At 40.7% G+C, this 26,707-nt stretch overlaps 1 protein-coding gene across 6 annotated transcripts in view; it reads left to right on the top strand.

Moving 5' to 3' along the window:
* The window catches only part of DPF2 (double PHD fingers 2), a 29,245-nt gene extending 3,143 nt beyond the window's left edge, over positions 1–26,102 (top strand). For 2 of the 6 annotated variants that reach the window (XM_083164903.1, XM_083164907.1), the window contains exons 3-12: positions 1,661–1,768; positions 4,880–5,091; positions 8,231–8,323; positions 8,941–9,019; positions 15,143–15,184; positions 18,771–18,917; positions 19,781–19,909; positions 21,916–22,028; positions 22,340–22,421; positions 22,584–23,721. In XM_083164903.1, the coding sequence (XP_083021029.1) occupies positions 1,661–1,768; positions 4,880–5,091; positions 8,231–8,323; positions 8,941–9,019; positions 15,143–15,184; positions 18,771–18,917; positions 19,781–19,909; positions 21,916–22,028; positions 22,340–22,421; positions 22,584–22,657 (1,079 nt within the window). In that variant the 3' untranslated portion in view covers positions 22,658–23,721. Of the gene's footprint in view, positions 1–1,660; positions 1,769–4,879; positions 5,092–8,230; positions 8,324–8,940; positions 9,020–15,142; positions 15,185–18,770; positions 18,918–19,780; positions 19,910–21,915; positions 22,029–22,339; positions 22,422–22,583; positions 23,722–25,756 lie in introns of those variants that run through there. The other 4 variants (XM_083164904.1, XM_083164906.1, XM_083164905.1 and 1 more) reach the window with 4 other exon arrangements.
* Positions 26,103–26,707: the final 605 nt, after the last annotated feature.

Here is a 26,707-nt window from a genome sequence, read left to right as displayed (position 1 = left end):
TTTACTTCAAACTGATATCTATTTTGCAGTGTAAGAATAAAGCAGCCAGTATTTTCCCTGCACAGAAAAAAATAACTCCCACAAATCTAACTCTCTCATCATATTACATCTGCCCCTTGCAGTGCACATGGTTTTGTCCATAAGAGAGAGAATTTGCTTTTGGAAAGCCCTAAGACAGGCTGTTTGAGGCCAGCGTTGACTTCAGACCCTCCCTGAAAACACCTGGATGCACTCCTGCATTTTTCTGGACTTTCCCAGAAAACGGCAGGTGTCCAACCCCAAATGGCAACTTCTTGTCCATTAAATTTAAAAGTTTTTGCTACTTCTGTTGCTGTTATGCCTTGTGCATGTGCACTACAATAGCAATCAACTCGGTTTCGCGCCCACTATGCAGACTTGTGCAGCACCATCCTTATCCAAAAGCTTGGTGAAATAGCCTTCCTCACTATTAGTGCTCAGTTGTACCAAGCTGGTCTCTGATTTAAAGTGATCAAGCAACACTGCCATTCACACCCAGAAGTGCCTGGTTTAGCCATACAACATGGCTAAACCTGCCTGAAGTATTGGGCACAATGCAGAAAGTGCTATTTGGGTACCCAAAAGGCACACTGCATATTTCTGCTTGCCCCTTCAGGATGCTGTGAGGAAAAACCATTGAATAGCTGCTGGCAGGTGTGCACGGGGGAGGGGTGTGGGTCCAACAATAATGGTGGAACTGCCTGCTGAGTGTCTCTGTATTGTTCTAAAGCTTTTGTTAGATGTGTAAAAGCTGCATCATTAGTACTGCCTTTGCTATTTTTTTCATCACAACACAAGGAAAACTGTTATTGCTACAAAATGCTGCTGTGCTTCTGATTTATATAACATACCTGAATTACGGGAATGTTTATACCTTAGCAAACCTGTCATCAATAAAAGCCTTAAAGAAAGATGCCAACTGTAAAATGCTTATTACTTGTATACAAAGCATAAATGTAACCAGCTTTGGTCAAGGTCTTTATTGCTCTGCATTTTGGTCCTTATTCTGTTTCACTCGCAAAGGCAAATTCCTTCTCAAATGGACAAAACCATGTGCACTGCAGGTGGGGCAGTGGTAACAGGGGGTAACGTGTGCAGAGGGAATTAGATTTGGGTGGGGTTTTACTTCAGTGAGATCTATAAAGCAGTTTAAAAATAAAGCAGTCAGTATTTTCCCTGCACAGAAACAAAATAACTCACCCAAATGTAACTCTCTCTGCACATGTTACATCTGCCCCCCTGCAGTGCACATGGTTTTGTCCATTTGAGAAGGAATTTGCCTTTGCATGTGAACCCCCCTAAGGACCTATGTGCATACTGTGAGTACTGTATACACATTGACTGCATGAGCTGATCATCTGTATTCTTTGCCGGGTTCTTGTGTGTGAGTGGAAACAGTGGAACGAACTAGTAGCAACCCATATTCCCAAACTTGTGTATATTGTCTATGCAGATTTCATTACACGGGGATATCATCTGAGAAGTCTGTGGTGTTAATGTTCTTGCTTAGCTATGTGTTGTCATTACTGCTGCTTCTTCCATTATACTTGTCTGATTTTGTTTTTCCAAAATGTATAAATTTTATCTAAACTCAATTTCTGTAAATAACCTATGGTTCTACGTCTGCTGTTGGCTTTTCTAGGTTCTGCGCCCGGGCAGCTTTATACCTATCCATCGCGTCGCTGGCGCAAGAAACGGAGGGCGCACCCCCCTGAGGACCCTAGACTTTCCTTCCCTTCTCTTAAACCAGGTAACTCCATGAAGAACATGATTATACAACAATTCTTTTTATGGCCTTTCAGTTTTAGTATATACACATTTAGGGCTAGGACACATCCGCACTCTTGTCATCTGACCTAGCCCCTAAAGACATGTTGCCTGATTGTGTAAACAAGAGTTCCACTATCCCATGCTACACTTCTGTTTGTGTGATACAAGTTGTAGCCTGCTGCTATTGTTTTGTGTGCCTCTTGCATGTGGCTAATGTCCTCTCCTATAAAAGTACTAATTTTGTTCTTGTTATCTATTTCTAATGCCTTAGCAATGCTGTCTGTTTTTTTTTTTTTTTTAATTCACACAACTACTTACATGAACAGTACACTAAAGCCCAATACACTAGACATGAAAGTAAAGGATATAAATCTTGTCTAGTGTGTACAGTCAACGACCCCCTTCCCTCAACTGAAAAGTTCAGACGAGGGAGTACCTTTTTAGAGAGGGCTCCGCTCCCCCCTGTTGCTCCCTCCCCACCAGCAAGTGTGTATGCACTTGCTGGTACTGGCACCCGGCCAGGTCCCCACGCCTCCAATATTGCTGGGTACAAACATTGCCTATTGTGTACCCGGCTTTATTGATCATGATATAAAGGACTGTATTCCAATGTTTTGGCATCCCCAGGGTGGCTAGCTGAAATGTTCCAAAAATCACCCAGGACGAAACCCAGGCTCAATTGCAACAATTGAATAGCTCTGATAGAAGCTTATTACTGTAGACCAGGGGTAGCCAACTCCAGTCCTCGAGAGCTACCAACAGTTCACGTTTTCCAGCTCACCTGATAGGTACACAGATGCACTCATTACAGACTGACACATTTTAAAAGATCCACAGGTGGAGCTAAATACTTCACTTGTGATTCTGTGAGGAGACATGGAAAACGTTAACTGTTGGTAGCTCTCGAGGACTGGAGTTGGCTACCCCTGCTGTAGACAGTCAGCAGAGAGCCCATAGCACAATTAAATTCTACCAAAGGTGTTGTAGAAAAATGAAGAAAAGAGATATTTAGCTTGACTGACAATACAGAATCTATCAACATAAAACAGAGGATTCGATTTGTAGTCTATCCATGAACAGAATAAAGACTTAAGGCAGCCATTTGTGATCAAACGTTCCAAGGGATATGTATCTTGGCCACTAAGGTACCATGAAAGACTGCCATCTTGAGCTCACTACATAAGTTACACATTTGGTGAATAGACAATACGTGGATAATAGAACAATACTAAATTGAGAAATATTATCCCTAGAGAATCTTCCCACTCTCTAGCCAGGATGTAATCTGAGCCGATTTTATTGGCTAGGAAAATGTTGTATTGTAATGTGTACTGTAACTAATTTTCGGGAACTCAGCCAATGTAATGGCGGGCGTCTTTAAAATTCTGAATGCTAAATGACTCCTACTAATGGGATTTTTCAGACTAGGAAGCATCCTACTTTTTCGAATCAACAGGAATGTGTTGTAGGCCACAATGTTTCTATGCTTGGTTGCATAGGGAGAGGTATCAGCAGTAGAAAGAAATAAGTAATAATGCCACTGTATAGGTCATTGGTACGACCTCACCTAGAGTATTGTGTTCAGTTCTGGAGGCCATATCTTCAGAAGGATATAAATACATTAGAGACTGTACAGAGAAGGGCAACTAAAATGGTGCATAGCCTACATCACAAAACGTACCGGGAAAGACTAAAAGATCTTAATATGTATACTTTGGAGCGGAGAAGGGAAAGGGGGGACATGATAGAAACTTTCAAATATATCAAGGGTTTTAACAAGGTACAGGTGGGAGACATTCTTCACAGGAAGAGAAGCAGCAGAACACGAGGACATGCACTGACATTAGAGCAGGGCTGGGCAACACCGGCCCTTCAGATGTTGATGAAAACTACACATCCCAGCATGCCTTGCATCAGTTTCAGCATGGCCACATACCAAAACTAATGCAAAGCATCCTGAGATGTGTAGTTCATCAACATCTGGAGGGCCGGTGTTGCCCAGCCCTGCACTAGAGGGAGGAAGATTCAGGGGAAATTTGAGGAAGAATTACTTCACAGAAAGAGTAGTAGATAAGTGGAATAGCTTCCCATCAGAGGTGGTAGAGGCAAATACAGTAGTACAATTTAAACATGCTTGGGATAGGCATATTGATATCCTTACAAAAAAATAAGGATCAAATATGGTTTGTGGTAACATGTTTAAAAAGGGGCAGACTAGATGGGCCAAGTGGTTCTTATCTGCCGTCAAATTCTATGTTTCTATGTAATGGGAGACCAGATAGAAAGTCAGCCACAAAACCGCTCTATAGAGTCGAACATGAGGTGGGGTTTTTTTTTTGGGGGGGGGGGGGGGGGGGTCTGTTGGAGAGTTTTCTCAAACTCTTGTATGTTCAAGCATAATATATGGTGGTACGGTGCGCTTGCTAACAGCAGCTGGTTTAGGCATAGTCAGGCCCCGGAGAATAAACCAAATAAAACACAAAAGTAACCAGCGCTGGCTTTGTTTCTCAAATGATTCAGAGAATGACTATTTCTTAACAATGTAAAAATGTAATAAAAATTAGGCACATACATATAAAAATATATATGGGTGGCAGGACAAAAAAAAATTACGTTAAAAATGGGGTGATGGCCAGGTAGAGGTAACTAGTCCCATATCCAGTAATTAATAGATAGAGATTTGTAATCCTCAGGAGTCTAGTAATGTCAAGGTAATAGGGTTCTGAGAAGCTCTACGTGTTTCTCTGGGAAAGGTCGCTCAGCTTCCTCAGGAGCAAGTTAAATTGTGTCTGGCTGTGTCCATATTTATACCCCTAGACCTTAATTGGGGATGTTTTGCAGTTGAGTAGCAGCCAAACAGCTGCAAACCATCATTCTGTGTGGTGACCTCTAGGGTAAATGATTTCCAGATAAATCATCATTGCCAGTATCAACCTTTGCAGTAAAGATTCAGACTTTATTTAAAAAAAATTTTTTTTTTTGAGAAACTCAATTTACATTGACTTGGTAAGCATCAGTTTTACTCATTGGGTAGTTCTGTCTACTGATTTGAACTTTCATTTTGCTCTTTCTCATCTCTTCCCACTCACAGACCCAGAACAGATTCTGAAGAAAGAAGGTCTGATGCCACAGGATGGCAGCAGCCTCGAAGCCCTACTGCGATCAGACCCAACTGAGAAGAGAATCATCCCTGACCCTAGAGATGATGACAGCCTTACAGAGTTTCCTCCTGTTGCCAGCCGAGCACGGAAGGTACAGGCCTACAGCGGGAGGCAGCGTTACGTAGCGCGCGGGATGATCACGGTAAAGTTAGAGACAGGCAGCCTGGGGGGAGGAGCCTTACCATGCACTGTCATCACTGTTCATCGTTTCTTTGTGCATTCTCTGTAAATACTAACCAGCTTAGTTATATTTCTCTAGCAAAATGTCTTTAAATTCTCAACATCTCTGACCTAATTGACAGTTACCAGTTACTGAGTGTATATTTAACTTGTGGCACTACGTGTTTATAAAGTCCACAGAATGTCTTACCTCAAATTAGTTTTTTTTTTGTGTGCAGAAATGAGGAATGCTGGTTATAGGGTTGGTGATGTGCTTTAGCAAGTGTTCGTTCATCTGTGATAAAACCTGCTCCATGCACATACACTTCTGTGTATTTAGTGGGTGGCAGATGACTGGCCAACAATCGGGATCCCGACAGTCAGTATACCGACATCAGAATCCTGACTGCCGGTGTTTTCTGACAGGGGGTTCCTGAATGACGGGCTATTCTCCCTTATTCTCCCACAGAGGGAGAATAGAACCTGTGTTGAGCAAAGCGAGCCACCAAGCCGCAAGGGTCTTCTTTGCGCTCACCTCCCCCCCTTGGAAGCACTGTCATTCGGGATTCCGATGTCAGTATACTGACTGTCAGGAACTCGATTGTCGACCAGTCTTACCACACCTGTATTTAGTGCCTGGTTTAGTTTCAGGTTTCCTTCAGAAGCTGCTGAACGTCAATATGCAGTACATACAGCCCTCTTCCTCCAGTACACAACTGTTTGAGTTTGAAATCCATAATACAGTTTGCAGTAAGATTTTCAAACTCCTTCTTTTTAAATAGACCTGTCTGTGCCTGCTCTTGTATCTGCATACAATGTCTGCATTCAGGTGCTGCCTGTCTATTGACATGTCTCCTGTCAGCTGTAATGTGTGATGTTTACAAATAATGGTTATGCTGGATAATGGTCTCATGCCTAAATTGACTTGAGATTTGAACAAGAACAAACCATTGTAACCACCCTTCTCCAAAATAACTAAGTTAAATGTTAATACATGAAAAGTCTATATCAGGGTTGCCGACTTTATTATTCTCCTCTCTGGGAGAAGCCCGGAGAGGAGAGTTTCAGCAGCCACTTACGGGGCGGGGCTTAAGCGTGACATCACTAAGCCCCCCCCCCCCATTATGGCAAACCAGTGAATTCACGGATCTCTGTGGAGGGGTTGGGGCTAAAATGACGCGATTGTGTCATTTTAGCTCCGCCCCTCCGGAGACCCGAGGATTGCAGCATTTTGATGCTGCGATTCGGGGGACAGCGGGGGTCCCATCCTTCCGGGGGGCCGGGAGGGGGACCCGATTTTCGGGAGACTCCCAGAAATTCCGGGAGGGTCGGCAACCCTGGTCTGTATCAGGCTGCCAAACAGGGTAACCTTGCAATAATGTCTTAACTACAAAGTTACTACGTACCATAAAATGAACCACCTACATATTGGTTATGCAAAAATGGTGGTGTGTAAAAAAACAAAAATGGAGCACATATGCAGATCACAATTCATTTAAGTACTCTAACCTCAAATTGTAATAGTGACACTGCAGAGGCACATGGCAAACCTCAAACTACGGCTTGTGTATTATCGGTGGTCGTGCATGATTTTGCATTTTTTTTCACTCCTTTTTTGTTTGCTGAATATTGTTGGATGATTAGAATAGGGCACGAAATCTGTGGCTGTGATGGCCGAAGTATTTAATCAGGTATGCGGTCGAGAAGCCTATGATTCCTTTTTTTAAATTCTGGCATGTTCTGGCAAGCCAGTTTGTAAGTAAATGATCTAATCGGTGCCCCCCTACCCGCTGTTTTGGGCAGACCTTTGGTATTGGTTAATGTGTAATGGTGTCCAATTTTTTTTTTTTTATATATATGTTATTTCACAACTAAAATTAACTTTTTACTTGAACAAATAAATTATAATAAAAATTGTAATGGCGTGTGTACGCTGTAGCGGCCCCTCCACTAATCACAGCAGTGACCAGGCAGCAGGCCCCGCTCAGGAAACTTCGGTAGGTCGGGCGCCCGAGTATCCGTACACCTTAACTTTTTTTGCACATTTTTAATTTCAATTTATATAACAAATGTGAGCAATGCTGGGATTTTTAGCCAATATTTTGCACATCCTTCACAGATGTTGGCACTCATATTTTGCGCAGCTCACTGAGATGTTGGCACTCATATTGCGCAGCTCTCGCAGAGATGTTGGCATTTTTAGCAGATATTTCTCACAGATGTTGGCACTCAGTGTTTTTTTAGCAATACAAAGATCTTTCAGTTTTCATCTAAAATATGATGTTGCTTATAGTTCTAGGTTTTTTTTTTTGTACTGCTTCTGTTTTGAGTCTTGTGGTCCTTTATGCCATGTTGATACTAATAATTTATGTCCATGCTAGTAGTGCCGTTCTCCCTTCTTTTGTGTTGTATTATGTCACATTTTGCATGGCATTCTGACTACCATAATTGCATGGCTTATTATAACTGGGTAGAGAGGAACTAGAAAACAATTAAGTGTCTGTTCCAGTGATAAGGGCACAATTTACACCGTACCATTAATTATGTTCTCGGTATTAAAATATTTTATGTGCTTAATAATATAACATTTGCCTGCCCAAGGACCATTGCAAGCCACACACAGTTGTAGCATTGTGCACCCGAATGATTGGCAGCTAGTGCCACAAACTCTAATGGGCAGTATTCTGTGAATGTCATTGGGAGAACTATAATCTGGTAATGCACATACTGCTGTATTCTACTGTATGTGCATGACTTATCCCTGAACACAAAAATGTTAGAATATTTTGCTGTTATCAGACTATAAATCTATTCTCTGATTGGGCTAAAAAAATAGAAAAAAAATCCAGAAAAACTCTACCTCCCAAAAAAGTTGACCTTTTTCAAGTCAACCTAGACATCCGGAAGCTGTAGCCCGTACATCTCCAGCAATTTGATGCCAGCAGGCATAATTTTAACCATTTGGAATGGCAGATAATGTCGACAGTGGGGAACGGATTCCCTGATCCTAGGATTTTATAACTATTTTATCTTTGCCAGAAGAATGTAGACATTTATAATTTGTGTTTTTGTACTGTCCACTTCACGCTAACTCTTCAGCTAGATTTACCTTTATCACACAGCGTATTCTGGAGCCTGATGATTTTTTGGATGACCTGGAGGATGAAGATTATGAAGAAGATACACCAAAAAGACGGGGGAAGGGGAAAGCAAAGGTGAGGAACGGCAGGACCTGTGTTTGCGTTACATATCGTGGATCAGAGTATTGCCGCCCATACACGTCCCGATGCGGGCGTGCGTTCTCTGCTTAAGTAGCATCCATCGCATTGCATGCATTGTGCATGCAATGCGATGCAATGTGATGAAAACTAAGTTCAAAAAGTATGTGCAGCACAAACTTTTTGTACTGTGCGATGAGGTGCCGCGGGAGCGCGCACCTCAAAGCACGTATCGCACAGCCTGCATCGGAACGTGTATGGCCACCTTTAGTTTCATTAGTTTGCCCACTGGTTTCTGAGAGAACCTGTAAGCCCTCCACTAGTTTGGGATCGACAGTGCATTGGACTACAATCTATGGAATGTGGTCATCCTATAGCTGTAATAATGAGATTCCGACTTTTGTAAACTTCAATCTTCTGTTTGTTGATTGAAACAATGTTTGTTTCTAACAATTTGCCACAGTCCAGGTAAATGTTACTCTGTGCTCAAGCAATGGGTATGGCAACATTCAGACTGTATTGGCTTTCTGAACGTATGCACTACCAATTTAGGATGATTTCCCTCTGATTCTCAGTCCAATTATATATTTGTCATGTTGGTTTTCCATTTCCAGGGGAAAGGTTTGGGCAGTGCCAGGAAGAAGCTAGACGCAGCCGCTCTGGATGACCGGGATAAGCCATATGCCTGTGACAGTGAGTCAGAATTCCTCTGCTTTTTCTCTGAGTGTTTGAATCCGGTACCACAATTCACAGTTGATCGGGGGTTTTCTTTTCTAGTAACACTCGCGCTGCACACGTGGGGTAAATGAATGAAGCTTGGAGAAGTGGTATCTATCCCCATAAAGAATGTTATGTGCAGGGCAGCCAATCAGCTCCAATATGTAAATTGACAGTTACTAGCTGATTGGCTGGAGCATTAGCCCCTTGCACATAATGGGGTAGATTTATTAAGCTTGGTGAAGTGATAAATGTTCTTTATGGGGATAGAAACCAATTCTCCAAGCTTTATACATTTACCCCTGTACTACTTGCAGTACCAGTTATAACCAGTTAGTTATTTTGGTACTTGTGTAGTTTCACGGCGGCACTTCCCTGCGGATCGCATCGTATGCAAATCGCATGCGATTTGCATATGATTTGATACGCAATGCTATTTAGCATACCCCCACTATCCACGTCACCCCTTAGCGTTGCGAGCGGACGCGGTACGTGTCCTTGCGACCTGTTCAAACCCCCACTATTCACGTCAGCGTGGAGTTGATTTTATAAAGTTGTGGTGAGCCACCAAGCCCGAAGCGTGGCGAGCAGAGACGGAAAATGATCCCGCAGCGTGGCGAGTGGACACGGATTACTGGACGTGTATTCCGAGTCTGCTCGCCACGCTTTATAAAATCATGTAGTGCGCTCGCCACGCTTTGGGCTGATGTGGATAGTGCGGGTGTGCTAACTCGCATCGCAGATCGAATGGTATGCAAATATCGCATACAATTTGCATGTTATCCGCTGGGAAGTGCCGCCGTAAAACAACACAAGTACCGTTATTTTCACTGGTCAAAAGAATCATATGGTGTATGATATTTAATAGAAACACATTGTAAATCTATTTTCAGTTTGTAGCCAGCAGAGGTCACTGTTTCAGCTGCTGTGTATGGAGAGTTCTAGCTGGCAGCCACATGCTCTTTTTAGGTGACAACTGCAACAGAAACTTCTGCAGACTGAAGTTCTGCTCATTAATATAATATAATACAAACTTCAGCAAAATGTTACGGCGCTATATTCAGATTAAGTACAATTGAGCTTTCATTTCAATCCTAAACCTCTATCAATGACCTTTCCTTTGGGTGTGTTTCCCTTAAGGCTATTATCTCCCTCCACTTTGTATGCATTGTGAATGTGGATATAATTGTGCATCTGTCTCTGTGCCATTATAACGGGTCAGAATCTAATGACTAGAAACAGCAGAAAATACTACTTTCTCTGCAAGCTTTGCTAGCACCACATGTCCGTGCTGGCATTGCTATTGTAATTGGCAGTCGTGGGATGTGCTGCATTACTACGGCTGCTCATCAGGACTCCTCTGTGTTGCATGGAAACATACTTCTAGGCATCACTGGGATTCATCTGTCATTGGGGATTAAAACATGTTTGTGCTCTTCAGACGAGCGCCAAGTCTCAGTCCTTACTGAAATTCAGCTTGTACCCATAATATTTTTCAAGGCAAGCAAATAGTATATTGGGTTACTTGTACAGAACACATTCACAATAGAGAAGGTGCTGTGTATTTTTCTTTGGTGTAAATGTATCTTTGTTAATTGTACCTGTAATAGCATAATGGCCCCACTAAATTTATGTTCCTGGACCTGCTGCATTATTTCATGGCTGCTCTGATGGTATAAAACACCCCAATACTATAACTTACAGGCAGTTATGGTAATGCCAGCTTCTTCCCTTATACCGCTTTCAAACTGCAAATGCAGAGTCGCACTGGGACTTTGAAACGGTTCAGTCCCGGTGCAACACTGCATGTGTGGTCTTTTCAGATCATATCAGCAATCCGGCAATATTGCCGGTTTGCTGACATCATGTTGGGACGCGTCGGACTGTCGACACGTCATCGGGTGCCTCCTCCATAGTGTTAACAGGTCGCTTGACCCGATTAACCCATTCACACTATGCGGCAACATACCGGTGAGAACCCTTCTTTTTACCCGGATCATATTGCCGTGTTATTAGGTGCAATGTGAAATGGGAATTTGTGCTAACACCTCTAAAGCTGGGTACACCCTAGACGATATGTCATCTGATCAAACGGCTGCCCACATTGGCAAGTGTGTGCACTCGCCAGGTCTATCGCTGCCGTTTTCGTCTGGGTACACATCATATCGTGTATACAAAGCTTTTGGGTTTTAAGGCAGAAACAAAGCCACTGTAATTGCGGTTATGCTAAGCGAATTGCTAAACACGGTGCAGATTTAACACCTTGAACCTTGATGTAAGCGCATACAATGCAGTGCATTAAGTCCGCCCCTACTGGTTTTCAAGCAGAAAGTTTGATGCCCACGGAGCTTTTCAGAGAATAATACATTGTGGGAAACGCCTCTATTCATTGTTCGTATAGTTTGGGATAAAACAAGAGCATTCATACAGGGTGTTAATAACCAACTTTCCAGCTAATTTTTTTTCCCCCTTTCTGTTCAAACAGAAATAATCTCACTCACATGGAAATATTTTCCCTGTTTTGTGTTCCATTGTATAGAGCTCATTCAGATCAGACAGGGAAACATTTTCAGAATGTATAGACACTTAATCGCTATTTAAAGCTACAATGCCCCCTACTCAAAGAACTTAAAGAACCTCTCTCCACTCTAGCACAGAACCGGCAAATATACTTGAGCTGAATGTAAAATTGTACCTGAGAGGGAGGGCCAATCACAAGTAACCATGTTCTCATCCACTCCAAAAATGCCTGTAACAGATTCTATATTACATTGTAGCTATTCCATGCTTGGTTAGATATTTATTTTAAATTAAGATGGGGGGGGGTTATTCCTTTAACAGGTACACCCTGTCCTATATCTGCCAGTGGCTTATTTTGTAACAATGGAATAGGTTCTCTGGGGATGTGTTAATCTGGTATGGTGTATGAATAATTTACTTTCGGAAGCAATAAAATGACTAATGCCTTTGTGCTCAAGTTCCTTTATTGAATTGGTGTATTAAATGAAAATTGACAGCTGGTTTGTGCCTTTTTATGTTCATTTAATTTGAAAGAGTATACCCAAAAAACAAGTTAGTTATTCCCTTTCTTCTGCTCTGAATTCTTTATCTGGCCTAACCTGGGAATAAATGTGCATGAACAATAGCAGGATGTACATATCCCAAATTCCGAAATTTTTTGAGAATGAACATTTAAAAAAAAAAAAAAAAATAGTTGTTCAGTGCACAATGCCATATTTCCAGCAGTTTATTTCAAGCACTAATTTGAATCCATAAGTTAGCCAACAATGTAAACTTTTCTTTCTTTTCAACTACATTCAAAGTAAATAAAGCAAACTTTTGAGCAATCGTTAACTCGCTGTCAACAAATCATATAATCCATAAAGATTACCCAGGTATCCTTGTAAAGCTTGGCTAGATGCATCAGTTAGGGCTCATCCACACTAACAGCTGTTGATGTGCTATTCAGTCATGGTTGGTTTCCGATAGGCTTGTTCCCACCATTGTTCTAAAATGGAATGGCATTAATTCAGAACACAGCACAGATTATTTCTCATGAGATAATGCAGTTTATCAGTGCAGTGCAATCAGTGTTAAAGGCGTGCCTAATGCACGCATTTATTTTCGTGCAAATTACCCATTTTTCCAGTGTATTTTGGGAGTTTTGTTTCACTTTATTACCTTATTTCCTGTCATTGTTCTGCATTTATGCATACATCTCTAAGAACGTTAAACCTAAAATAGGAGTTATCCAGTTTGCAATCCTATCTGCTCAGACATCCATAAACCAACAAGGTACACACAACAGCTGCGAATCAGAGGGCACCATCTGTGCTATCGTATGCAGCTGTATAAAAATCTGTTGCACTGAACCACAAGGATGCTGCAAAAACCAAAGGGAAAGAAACCATTGTCATTTCTTCATATTTTTTTTATACAATTCAAACTATTTCATTTGACAATGATTAGCACATTTCTGAAGCATAATTAAAAATAAATGCAGATTTCAGTCCCAACAAACAGCCTCTGGCAGTCACCTGTGACGGCATAGAATATTATTAAACATTGGGTTACTTATACATTTCATGTAGGTACAATCTGCGCTAAACCATAGTGACCAGCCAGGTTTCTTCTTTCATTTTCTATCTAGTGAAAGCCAATAGTAGCTATGGTAATAGTCTCTCACCTGGTATTTCTTAGTACAGATTAGAACCCTTGGTTTGAGGAGACATTAAGGGCAGTATTCAATGACGAAAATTCTCTGTGCATGGCGAGAGATTTTTTCTCTCGCCATGCACTCTCCGTGTTCCGGAGCCTCCTGCTCCCACTATTCAACGTATTTAAGACTCGCCGCCACTCGCGGCGAGTCTTTACCCCTGCAGCGGACGAGCGGCAGGGAGCTGACAGGGAGCCGTGGGACGGTGGCATCCAGGGAGATTAAAGTCTCCCTGGATGCCCCAGAACATATGTGGAGGGTAGGGGGCCCCCCGGGACCCAGGCAGCACAGGCTGCCCCCCCCTATAGCCAGCGGGGGACCCAGTATTCACTGCACCCGATCGTGCATATGTAATGATCGGATGCAGTGAATATATGAATATCTAATGAGCGGCTCGAGCGCTCCGGCCTCCTGCTGGCTGCACTGTGTAAAAAAAAATAAAAAAAAATTAAAAAAAAAATATATTTTTTAATTAAATATATATTCATGTGCTATAAGCACATGAATAAAAATAACATGCCCCTTCACAGAAAAAAAAACCTGATTTTTTTTACACCAAAATTAAAAAAAAAAACCTTTTAGATTAAAAATTCACATTCCAGCTCTCCATCAAAAGATGGAGAATTTCTACACGGAGAGAGACGGCGAAAATCACTTAGAAAGACGGCGAATATTTCACATTGAATAGGGTGGTTCACTTTTGGAGAGCAAAATGCTCCGTCCAAGGCGAAAAAAGCAAAAATTCTCCATAAAACGCAAAGAATTTTTCTCATTGAATACTGCCCTAAGGGGGTTTCTAATTACCCCCGATAAAACACCAAGAGCATAAGTCAGGTTGTTTTCAACCATTTTTATTTTTTAATCCGGCTAGCCAATTAGCCTAAATTAAAAAAAAAGTTTGGTTCTGAAAATACACAGGTTCAGTGAATTGCGGCGCTGCAAAAACAGGGTTGCTTTTGGTGACTTTGCTTCACCTGCCTCAGGCAAGGGAAACAAAATCCCTAATGGGCCACGTCATGCACCAGCTTATAGGGGCTAATTAGATAGCAACCGGCAAGCCCAAGTACCTACGATCGCAGTAGATTGGATACCGCCCTATTTACTCCGTTTATGTGCTAATCTGCACCATTTATGGGATGCTTGGGTATGCCCGCAAAATGTGACATCTTCCCTGTTAATGTGTTTGTAGAACAGGAATTTGAGGAATATTATGGGCTAAATTTACTATGATGGGAGTTCTATTGAAGATGGGATGTTGCCCTTAGCAACCAATCAGATTCTATTTTTCTATTTAGCACAATTAGATTATAATAAATAGAATCCAGTTGCTATCGGCAACCACCCCATCTTTAATGGAACTTATATCATAGTAAATTTACCTGTTTCCTTGTTCGATCAAATGCTCATTGTATATGTGTAAATTGTAGCCACAGAAATATCATACATTGAAAATAAATTTACTACTACGGAAAAGCTAAAATGGAAAAAAAGCAGGTTTTTTATTTTTATTGTCTTTTTACCTTTTCTAGCTGCAGTCTGTATGTTGGGTACCTCTACATTCCAGTGTGTAGGAAGTGTAAATGTTTGACCTTTTACAAGAGGATGTTGCATAAAGTGGCTTTAAGAGCATTTGAAAAATTCCTCTTTGATCAGAAAACTTGTGGTCTTGGACCTTTCTCCTCACTCAGGACTTGCAGCACTCACAGCTCCCTGATCATATTCATTGGCACTGGAATGCTGCCTACTCTTGGTACCGATTGCAGCCCGCACCCTCGCCTACCCTCAGTCCTTAGTCTTTGCTTCACTTGCTCTTTCTGCTCTTTATGTGTCGGTAGCCTACTCACCGCTATCTTTCTCTCTTTTTTTTTCTCTCCTCGTTTCAGACAGTTACAAACTAAAGCAAACTTCGAAATTCACCGAAAGAGGTAGTTTAAACTTGCTCGCTTGTGGCGCTAGTTTGACATCTTCCCCCACTCTGCCCTCTTTCCTGGCGCTATAGCTAAGCATGCTTTGTCTTTCAGCCATGCTAGTCGCCATTACGGTGGTGTTTGTAAACTCGTGACCATCTGTACATCATATCCCACCTTCTTAATCTTGCCTGGCACACTGGCTCCTTGGTGGTCACTGTACACATTATTGCGGTAATAAGGTTCCTTTTCAGTAATAGCACCCAGATACATGAGGTGATTATGATGAATGTGGGAAAAAGTATTATACTGTCATTACAGTATAATACAGTTCTACACTGTTCTTCCTTCCCTATATGTTAGGCATAAACATGATGACATGTAGGTTTCTCACACGATTGGTGGATTGTCTTCTCATAACAATTGTTTTGTAAGGTTGACTCTAGGCCAGGCTAAAGTTATACAGGAGGACGGCTCTGCAACCTTGTATTCCATACTGCCAGCATGGTTTCTGCTGCATACAATGACATGGCTTATTGCACATTACAAACGAAACACTGATGAAGCAGTTTCTCCACCCAATGAGATCCATGCGTTGGGCGTTTCATGGTGAAATATACATACATGGATTTATTGCTGCTTTATTTGTTACTGACCCACCACCGGCAATGTCATGCTCTGTCTTTTTTCCCATAGACCTCTTACAGTTTGATTTGCACTTACCTCTGTTTAAAGATAAGCTACACCCCAACGATGCAATTGATTTAAGTAGAACTGATCACAAAGCTGTGGACCAGGGTTTGCCCAGATTTATTATGTGCAGCACTGGTGTAATTACGGTCTGCCACAGTTGATGCTGAATATGTCACTTTAACTGTAAAAATCCATAATATTCCGGGTACTCATCAGACCGATGTGTTTTTCATGCAACGAGACAGCCGATGTACTGATTTGTTGTGCGCCGCTACGCACTGCACAATATAGTGGTACATGCTGCATGGCAGTGTCAGCGGGTGTCTGTGAGACAATGTACCTGACCGTGCATGCGCGCACGCTGTTGAACATAGTATGCGATATGGTGGAGAAATTATTCGCATATGAACAATATATCTGCTAATATATTGCTTCATGTCTTCTCAGCCTTAGGACTAGAGTTGAATAGCACCACTGTGGTTTTTTTTTTGTGTGGTAGGGCTAGCTAAAAACCTGCTTCCTAATATTGCCCTTTGCAATGACGCGCACACTTTCTTGTCCTACATCGAAACGTATCATTGGGGCAGATGTATTCAGCTTTAACAAGAGATAAATCCAAGGGTGATAAGGAGAGATAAACGTCCAGCCAATCACCTGCTATCTGCCATGTTACAGCCTGTGTTTGAAAAAAGTCAGTAAGGAGCTGATTGGCTGGACGTTTATCTCTCTATCACCCCTGCATTTATCTCTTGTTAAGGCTTAATTCATGGGTCCTCAAACTGCAGCCCTCCAGATGTGAAACTACAAATCCCAGCATGCCTTCCCACAGTTTTAACACTCCCTTATAGCAAAACTGTGGCAAGGCATGCTGGGATTTGTAGTTTCACAACATCTGGAGGGTCGCTGTTTGAGGACCCATGGCTTAATACATCTGCCCCATTATTACTATTTAAACAAATTAGCAACCTTGTCAGATTTCTTAGGAATAGTGCTTTAATCACCCTGGGTGTATACCCCATAAGCTCTAGTGCGTGAAGACGCTTTGTACAAGGACACGAAAATGGCAGGATAGTGTGGTTGTAGTTATTTCCTATTCTAGTACAGGTTGAGTCTCCCTTATCTGGAAATCAGATATTACATATTATTCTGAAATCCCCAAAATATTGAGGGATATTGGGACCTCTTTTTGCTTTCAGATGAGGCAGTGTACGTTTCATGCACAAAATAATGGAAAATAGTGTTTTTCAGCCTTAGGCTAAGTGAAATATGATCCATAAATGCGTTTTGTGTTTAGACGTTGGTCCCATCCCCAGGGTATCATTACGGTATGCAAATATTACAAACTAAGGAAAAAGTCCCAAAATACTTCTGGTACCAAGCCGTTCTTATATGGGAGACTCTAACTCTGGGTCCCTGTGCATTACTTTAGCAAGACTTTGCCTGAAATTGCTGTAACATATAAAATGTATGTTTTTGGTCAACCGTTCCTAGAACCATTCGAAATGTAATTTGGGGTGTAGCTGTCTTCTATGTGATTTCTACACAGTAAACTGTACCTGCTGACTTTTCTCTTTTGTGTGCTTCTTACAGTGTAAATGTGATTTTTCTAGTTGACGTACACTTTGGGTGCAACGTTTGCGTAAAAACGCTGCTTCCGCTAGTCTTGTCCTTGTAAGTTTTTGCTATAATAATCAGCCTGTTTAGCATAGGGAAACACCATAGATGCTACAGATCATCCCAAATATTTCAAATTGACACCTGCTTTAGTTTTTTCATACATGCATTTTGACCAATCAATGCTTTGCATTAAGTATGCTTTCTGATAATATAAGGTCAATTTTAAGGTTGCCTGGAAATATTGTATAATTGTAACTTTCTATTTCCCGCATATCCAATGGGGCAGTACAAGATAGATATATAGATATATATAGATATATATCTATATATAGATAGATAGATAGATAGATATAGCTATACCACTAACCTGTCCTGACGAAGGGGGAGACCCCGAAACGTAGACGGATGTTCCTATGACTGAATAAACAGTCCCTGTTTTTCACCCTGCAAAAGACCCTGAGTGCCCTTTCTTCCTAACAGTATATATAGATATATATATATCTATATATATCTATCCCAACAGGGTTGGCAAATATAACTGGAAGATTGGCGGCACTCGGATTACTTGAAAAAACAGGTTCAAGATCTTTCGAGATTTAATCTCGTCATCAGGATATATATATAATTCCAGACAAGTGGGCCGGTGTCTTTCTGAGTATTTAAAGAGCCCAGTCTTTTTCATGTAAATCTGATGTGAGTTTGAAGATAAAATACGCTGTTCAATGTTAACCTGACATTCCATGGCAGCTATGTTAAACGGATGGCTAAAGCCTCTCCCACATATTATATTATGATGGAATCTCATACAAGTTCAAAAGCTGATCGTTTTTGGTCACTGCCCCATATACTGTAAGATTAGTCAACACTGATTTTCTGTAAAGGCAGTATATTAATGCTGAAGGTATTCCATATACATCATTCAGCTCAGTAATTTAAATCACGTGTACAAAATAATATAGTGACTTTAATTAGTAGAAACCTATAATTGATCATGCGTACCATCCAATGATCTGATTATTAAAGACTGACCGGCAGTAACCTTACAGTACTTTGGAATTCTTCCTGCACATTGTGGGTGCGAGTAATAGGTTACGAGTTTACAGCTTATATTTTCGCATTTTTCCTTGTTTTTCCGGTCCCATCCAAGCTTTGCAATTTTATGTTTAACCCCTAAACTGTTACTGTCTTCACTTTTTGCTGTTTTCTATTCATGTTTTTTCCCCCCATTCTCCTCACTACTTTGTTGCTCTTTTTGCTGTACTTTCACTTACTGTTGTTTTTTTTGCCTTACCAGTCTGTGGGAAGCGGTATAAAAACCGACCTGGCCTAAGTTATCACTATGCACACTCTCATTTGGTTGATGAGGAGGGTGCAGGAGCAGAAGACAAAGAAGATTCCCAGCCCCCAACGCCAATCATGCATAGAACAGAGGAGCAGAAATGTAAGTTTTGGTCTCCTATATTATCTTACCATCTTTTTTTCTCCAAGCCCTTGATCATTTTATGTAATTGTTGTTCTGTAATCCATATCATAATGCTTGCATTTATTTCAGGCATTTGCAGAATACTACTGTCACCCTTTTCTCCCACCAAACTTTACCACCTCTGACACCTGCAATTAAAGAACGGATCTATTTAAAGTGTTTAGGGATTATTAAGACCAGTGGAGTGTGTGTGTGTTGGTTTTATTTTCCTTCCAAATATATTCATTGCATTCGAGGTCCGTTGCTTTTACCTGCAGCTGCCACTAGATGGCACCCGATTGAGCAGATTCAATTGTTGCTCTGTTTAGGGGAACATGTTTCTACTTGCAGCCTCCTGAAGTGATGAGCTGAAATTAGGGATGGCCATCGATAGTGTAGAACTATGAATGGATTTTTTACATATTGATGGTCATCCATTTTCTTTGATTGGCCTACAGGACGGAACTTCATCAGTGTCGGGGCCATGCTCCTTGTCTCAGACCCTTGGGGAAGAAAAACAAAACTAATTATTGAAGTTTGAAATCGATGGTGGGAAACCATCTGGTTCTCCCCCATTGATGGCAAAAAAATTCATTGTCCATAAACATCAATTATTTCTAATCACCTATGGCCACCCATAGCTGAAATGTGCAGAGAGTTGGCTGTTTGGTCAGTTGTCTGACTGATCTGCAGAAGTTGCCATGAATTTACCTGATTGCGTGACTTCAAACCATTTACCAAAACATCTGAAAGCTTTTTTTATATTTATTTCTAGCCCCATTCTATCCGAGTTCTTGCGATTTCTCTTTATTTTTTAATTTGTCTCATTTTGTTCTGTCTAGCAAAGAAGGGTCCAGACGGTCTCGCATTGCCCAACAATTACTGTGACTTCTGCCTTGGAGACTCAAAGATCAACAAGAAAACAAGCCAGGCAGAAGATCTGGTATCTTGCTCAGACTGCGGTCGCTCGGGTATGAGAGGCAGGGGAAAGAGGGTCATATACTGAGCCACCTACAGCAATGAGAATCCCACAGTGTGTTAGAGCACAGCAGTGTCCTGGTTTCCAAGATGGATGGGTGGCATACGCTTTCTGCAAGTTTACATTTTAGCAAACTGTCCCATCCTTTGGGTGAAACGCATGCCCTCCTCTCCCCCCCCCCCCCTCTAACTAGTGTTATTCCTATTGCCTCTCCTTGTTAGAAAGAGTTGACAATTGTAAAGAAAAATGGTTTAATATATAATTTTTTTTTAATTATTTTGTGGTGCAATAAAATAACCTGAAACTGTAAATCAATGATTTTCAAAACACCAAATGTCTGCTAGTTTGATAATGAAATGCGAACTGATAGAACTATGCAAATAAATGTGAATTTAATACAATAGAGCAGTCTGTATAAAGGAAATCTTTGTGGGTTTATGTTTTGTTATGAAATTCAAAGCCTCGTATTTAAAGTAGGTGTAAACCCAGAACAAGAAAGAAATTAGTGTAACATTTGTTTATACTGACTTGCGTCCATTCTAGAACTTCCTGCATTTGTTGGCGTGATCATTGCTTTCAGTCGCTTATACTGTCCTGTATATACTGAGGTCAAATTTATTCATTTACCATTTAAATGACATACAAATTGCATGTTAAAGCATCTATTGCTGCTGACAATTTATTAACGGATGTTGACGACTACATATGTGATGGATTTACACAGAAATATGACAATCTTCAGTTATGATTTTTTTTTTCTTAAGATAAAATGAGCTTTTAAAACATTCAGAGACAAATCTTCCATTTCAATACAGTTTATCCACCTTTAGAACATTCTAAATTCTTTTTTTGATCGTTCCATAGAATTTAGACTACAGGCACCTTGGTTCATGAAGTGTAGCATAATAGGCAACTGCTAAAGCTGCGTTTGTCTACAGAGGGTGTCCGTATGGAACACGACTGTGCTATCTTGGCATAAGCATAGGCCTTAGTACATAAGAGAGAACGCAATTTAATCCGTGCATGCTTGTTTTGCGCTAAACCCAGCCTTCATGGCATTGGTGGTATTTTTGTTGCACATTTGAAATGATTTTCATAATGACTTTATTGTTAATGTGGAATTCATTACCGGATTTATGAGCATAATCCTACTCAAGGTACTCTAGTCAGCTGATCTCCCCCATAGACTTACTGTGAGTATTGCAGTAACAGACCATATGTCGTATTCTACCCACATATTTGTTTTGCAACACTGGTCAATCTGTGTAGATAAAATGGGTAATAGTCCTTACTGAGAAGAGGTGTATAAGGTATAAGTGGATATCGACAATGGAAAAACTGGTTACAGAACAGTGCTTTAACTAGTCATTAATTAGGGCCCCTTACAAATCAAGAGATTGATCCTCCTGCACATACGATAAATCTCGAGTCAATCAGGTCCAACTTGTTGGACAAGTGTAAGGGGGTCTATTGTGTGGTGGAATGATGTGTTTATTTTCAATTCACTATTATCTGTATGTGAAGACATTGTTTATTTGTTGTTTTTTTTTTGTATCCCCACCGTTTCTCTTTTCCCTCTTCAAGTACCTAGTCATCATGTGACCAGACAAGTCCATTTTCCAATACTTTGCTAGAACACAATCTGAGGAGTGTAGGGGCATGTATGGCAGTCTTGTAATGGTTCATTGTGGACGTGTTCCTTTATACCTTGGTATAACATAACACCCCAAACTAGTCTAGTTCTAGGAGCTGCCAGTCTTCTCCGCCGGTCTCCTTTTTCTCATGTTTCATTTTTACTGATGTCACACTTCCTAAAAAACTGACATCCCCACAGAGTAGAGTTCATAAGAAAACAGTATGTTTTGTCCCATAGTCCAGAATCCATTATGTCACCACACCCTTGTAATACTTTGTTCCAAGGATGTGACAACATAAGATATTTGGAACCATACAAATATTCAGACTCCACTCTGAGCCCCATTTTTCTTACGGTCATAGGACACCCCTCCTGTTTGCAGTTCACACCGGTGATGATGGCTGCAGTGAAGACTTATCGTTGGCAATGTATAGAGTGCAAGTGTTGCAACATCTGTGGGACGTCTGAAAATGATGTGAGTAAATGATAGCTGAACCCCATGCAACCTTTTTCTATGCAGTGATTTGAATATTCTGTACATCACCATGCCAACAGCAGCTTCCCTACTGCTGTTCCAGGTAAAGATTGGTGATACAGTAGCTGGCAACAGGAAGGGCCAGTGCCTGAATTAGCTTTTTCCCATAAAAAAAAAAAAACGTTGTTCAGGGTTCGTTTCCTTTGCTATATGTGTTGTAATGTACAAGTTTCATTCATCCATTCTATCCCCAACATATTCAGAAGCCTTTTCCCATTCCTACAAGAGTTCTGAGCTCCCTGTTTCCGTAGGATCAGTTGCTGTTTTGTGATGACTGTGACCGTGGATATCACATGTATTGCCTGTCTCCACCCATGGCTGAACCACCCGAGGGTATGTGACAATGTTTCCCTATCTCTTCCATTGACTCTATATATAGATTCCCTTTTAAATATTTGATTGCTTTGCAATTGGTGCCCCCCTTTTTTCTTTTTATTCTATTTGTTTTTTTTTTTTTATTTGATTTCTCAGTGATCTTTCATTTTTGTACCATAGGAAGTTGGAGTTGTCACTTGTGCCTGGATCTTCTTAAGGACAAGGCCTCAATTTTCCAGAACCAGAATTCCTGACAGTTTCCTCATAGTCTATACAGGGTGAGGGACATGACAGACCCAGATTACCTGACCATTCAACCCCTTATGGAATAATTTTTCTTTTTTAAATATATATATATTGCTCTATTCTCAAATGATGTATTCATATAAGAACATACATGCATAAATATGCACAGTGTGTCATTTGGCAGTCTTATTCTTTGACAAAGTGTAATGGTTTAGTAGTAGACAGAACATATACACAGTCTTCTATAAACTGACCTTTTTACCTGCTGGGGTTCTGTTATGATTGACATTCTACAGAAAATATAAGTGTTAGGAACTTCTTTAAAGGAAGTCTGGGTGTACTCTGGTTTACCGGAGTTCCAGTGTTAGAGGTGTGAGAATTCTGCATATGAAGGTAGATGTATATAGATTTTTAACATTCATTTATGGACACATCAACACCTAGATGTATACATTATTACACTTCTTGTATTGCTATGCAGGCTGATCAGTAGCTTGCAAATATCCCATACGGTGTTTCTTCTTCCTCGGGGTAAACTGGTGTGTATTTCAATAGTGAAATATGTGTGCAATTTTCTGCAACGGGTTTATCAACCATATCAAAAGCTGTCGGCCCTTCCCAAAGATCCTGCCCTCCACTATCGTAATTGCTGCATCTCTGGGACCTGGAATCTACATTTTTCTTGCTCTCAACACTTTCAATGTTTTAAAGAAGTTTCAATATCCATTATTTTTCTAGTGTATACATATATATTTTTTTAAATACCTGGACTGAAGGGGAAGCGGCTGATGGGAATTTAATTCTATGGTCTCATATCGTTACACAGATATTACTGTAGTATAGAAACAATTACTTGAAATAATCACAAATGTATTTAGTACACTAGATCTTAGTGGACATCATGTATGCCAAATTGCCATATCATGTCAACGTCTTTGTTAAATGTTACTTCATATTGCATGTTCACCAAAAGAAGCGGCTTGTAGCACAAGTCCCCGGACTCTTACTGGACGAGTGTCACATTAGGCCTATCACAGCACACCACAGAAATAAAGGGAATCTATTGTGGAAATATGGAGTATTTTCTTCTTTTTAAGGAAAACATTTTTTTTTTGCATCATACGTGCCACATTTATGTTAATATGTAGTCCATCTAGTACATCTTTTTCTATATAAGAACTGCGGTTGACCATCAGATGACGGCAGTCCTGGGAGACTAAGGTAATGCCATTGATTGGGTGGTCAGAGTAATAAGATGCCTACAAAGACTACAGTACCTGTGTTATAGGTGGCAAAAAAAACCTAAACCATTGGATCGTACTCATGTGTGGCTGCTGTAGTTAAGGCGCTTGTGTTTTGATTTAGACGCTTTTTTTTTTTTAATTCAAGTTCAGCAATTGAAAGTGGTTTCAAAGATAATTTCCAATGATTAATACTGAAGTAATGTATTAGGACAGTATTCCAAGCTAACTTGGAGTCAGTGTTTAGGTCAGACGTAGCTTCCATTTCATTATAATACACAAGTCTGGGAAGTGGTGTCTTATAACAGTTTACACACACAGCTCAAAAGTGCTTGTTTGGATGTTACTCATTATTCAACATATAAGGTGCACAAGATTGACAAAGCAGTGATAGATGTTCTTTCAATTCTGGAAGCTACTGTCCAAAGGTGGAGCCAGGAATTAATCTGGCAGCAGTCATGGAGAACCCTGAACATGGTAGCGCAGAGGAAGATTGCAATGTCCAGTAGGGATGAGGATTTACCTGGCTTAGATTATTTATATATAGCTTGTTTTAATATCCTAGAATCCTAGAGTTATTAAGTTACAGGAAAAGAGGTCATTTTTTAATCTGGTATAGCTTTACTTTATTAAGAAAGAAATGCACTGTGCTGCTTTTCTATATTTCTTTTTCCACTGTGCAGTTTGTTAAAAGAAATCCCAAAATGAAAAATGAATCAGAGGATTTATCTCTTTTACTTAATATGGGAAGGAAGTGGCCAGGAGAAAATGCATTTAAACTGTTGCTCATGCCACTATTTGTGGATGTTGGTAGTAACAAAAAAATGCTGTGTTTTAAGGCTTTAATACTTAAGTGTTTAAATAGAGGTGGTTGGACAGTTTAACCATTTCTTTTTCGTTTTTGCAGTTTTGATGATTAAATAAAATTGTCCTTGTGTCCAATACTCCTTACAGTGATGTCCTGCTGCAAAACTACAAACTAGCCATTTACTGATGTTTCTAGTGCAGTGGTTGTCCGATCCTGTCCTTGGGACCCCACACAGGTTCCGTTTTCCACACCACCCAGCAGTTGTGCTGTGTATAACCAATTGTCACATTTTAAAATTTCACAGGTGATTTTAAATACATGTGCGGGGTCCTGAGGAATGTGGATGACAGACGTTTTTTGGAAAGTAATGTATTGTTAAGGCTGCGGATTATGATTAGTGGACTCTTACTGTAAAGTTCCCTAGTTGAGTACACTCAACAGCTATTTTTTGGCTGTACTAATCTATGGGAGCATCGAGCCGAAAGTAGATACAAGTAAGCTCAATGCGCGGTATGTACCATTTAAATTGGGTCTGTCATAGAGAATGTGCATTTATTTTGTGGGCTGAGCTTACTGGAGCCTATTGATCGCATAACTCATGTAAGTCAGGATAGTAAATAGGCGGCAATGTCACCTAGAATATAATTATTACTTAAAATGCTCCAACAGTATACATATAAATTAGGGAATTGATTATAGATAAAGGAAGGTGTGCAGGATCTGCAAATCCATACAATAATGGGGGAGGAGGAAAAAATGGAGGGAAAAGTCTGAACTACAAATACAAAAAAATGAATGTAGGGAAACAGTGTAACGTCTCGCACTGTTCGCCCTGTAAATCAGATTTACTAGGTCTCTGTGCCAAATTTTTAAAGTTTTTTTTTTTAGGTAGGATTATAAATGTTTGTTCCAGATAGGAGGAAAGTATGTGTTCTGAGGGGTCTGCATCCCATACCCCAAAGGTTCACACTTACCCTTCTGGTGGTTCTCTGTTTATTTTGGTAGGTGCTGCTTCTGCTAATGCTGCAATTTAGGCTTTCTCTGCTTTTCCTTGTTAGTAGCCAGTTAGGATGTCTGAATGCACTTGACTTCTAGCAACAGGATTGCTTGCAGGTGTCCTCCCCAGAACATGTGGTTCTCCGGTCTCTGTTAGGTACTTGCTGGCCTCTCCGTTTTGCCTGCCAGAGAGAAGACTGACCGCTCCAGGGGCACTTTGTCTGTATATGATCAGGTTGTCATGTTCCTATACGTAACAGACATCAAGCCTTCTACATGGAGTCCATCTACAAATAAACAAATCAGCCTGGTTCTGTTCTAGTGTCTAAATTTTTGTTTTATTAATGATTTTCTACTTCTGACATATGCGCAGTGAAGCTTTGTAGTGCCTCTCCTCTGATATTGTATTGCTTTTCCATAAACCCTATTTTATCGCACTTTGTGAAATCTATTTTTTTTTGCCACAAATTCGCATATTTTATGAGATGTGTTTTCCCAGGGAAAAAAAGTGCGATAATGTGCGAATTTGAGTTTTAAAAAAAAATAAAAAATGGCGTGAGGTTCCCACCTCCTGAGCATAACCAGCCCCGGGCTCATTGAGCCGGACCTGGTTCCAAAAATATGGGGGACAAAAAGCATAGGGGTCCCCTGTATTTCTGAAACTAGCCCCGGACTCTTGGACCGGTCCTGGTTCCAAATATACCGGAGACAAAAAAATATTTTTATAAAAGGTCCCCCGGCCGAAACATAAGCACTGTGGCTGGTCAGCCTTGGACGGGGTACCTGGGCACCCCCCAGGCTTCACCTGTTTAGGGATGAAGCCCGGGCTGTCACTGGCATCCGTGGCCAGTGGACGCTGGGCCGATAGGGTTAAATCTCAGATACCTAACATTGCTTTATGCAGGAGAACTACAAGTGCCAGCTGACCTCCCCCACATGCTGGGACTTGGAGAACCACAAGTCCCAGCATGCGGGGCATTAATTAAATTAAAAAAGAATGTTTAAATTAAAAC

This window comes from Crinia signifera, chromosome 11, assembly GCF_055691185.1.
Source record: "Crinia signifera chromosome 11, ASM5569118v1, whole genome shotgun sequence".
Taxonomy (NCBI): domain Eukaryota; kingdom Metazoa; phylum Chordata; class Amphibia; order Anura; family Myobatrachidae; genus Crinia; species Crinia signifera.
The sequence above is the reverse complement of the archived record's forward strand: the minus strand, read 5'-3'. Positions and strand labels throughout refer to the sequence as shown.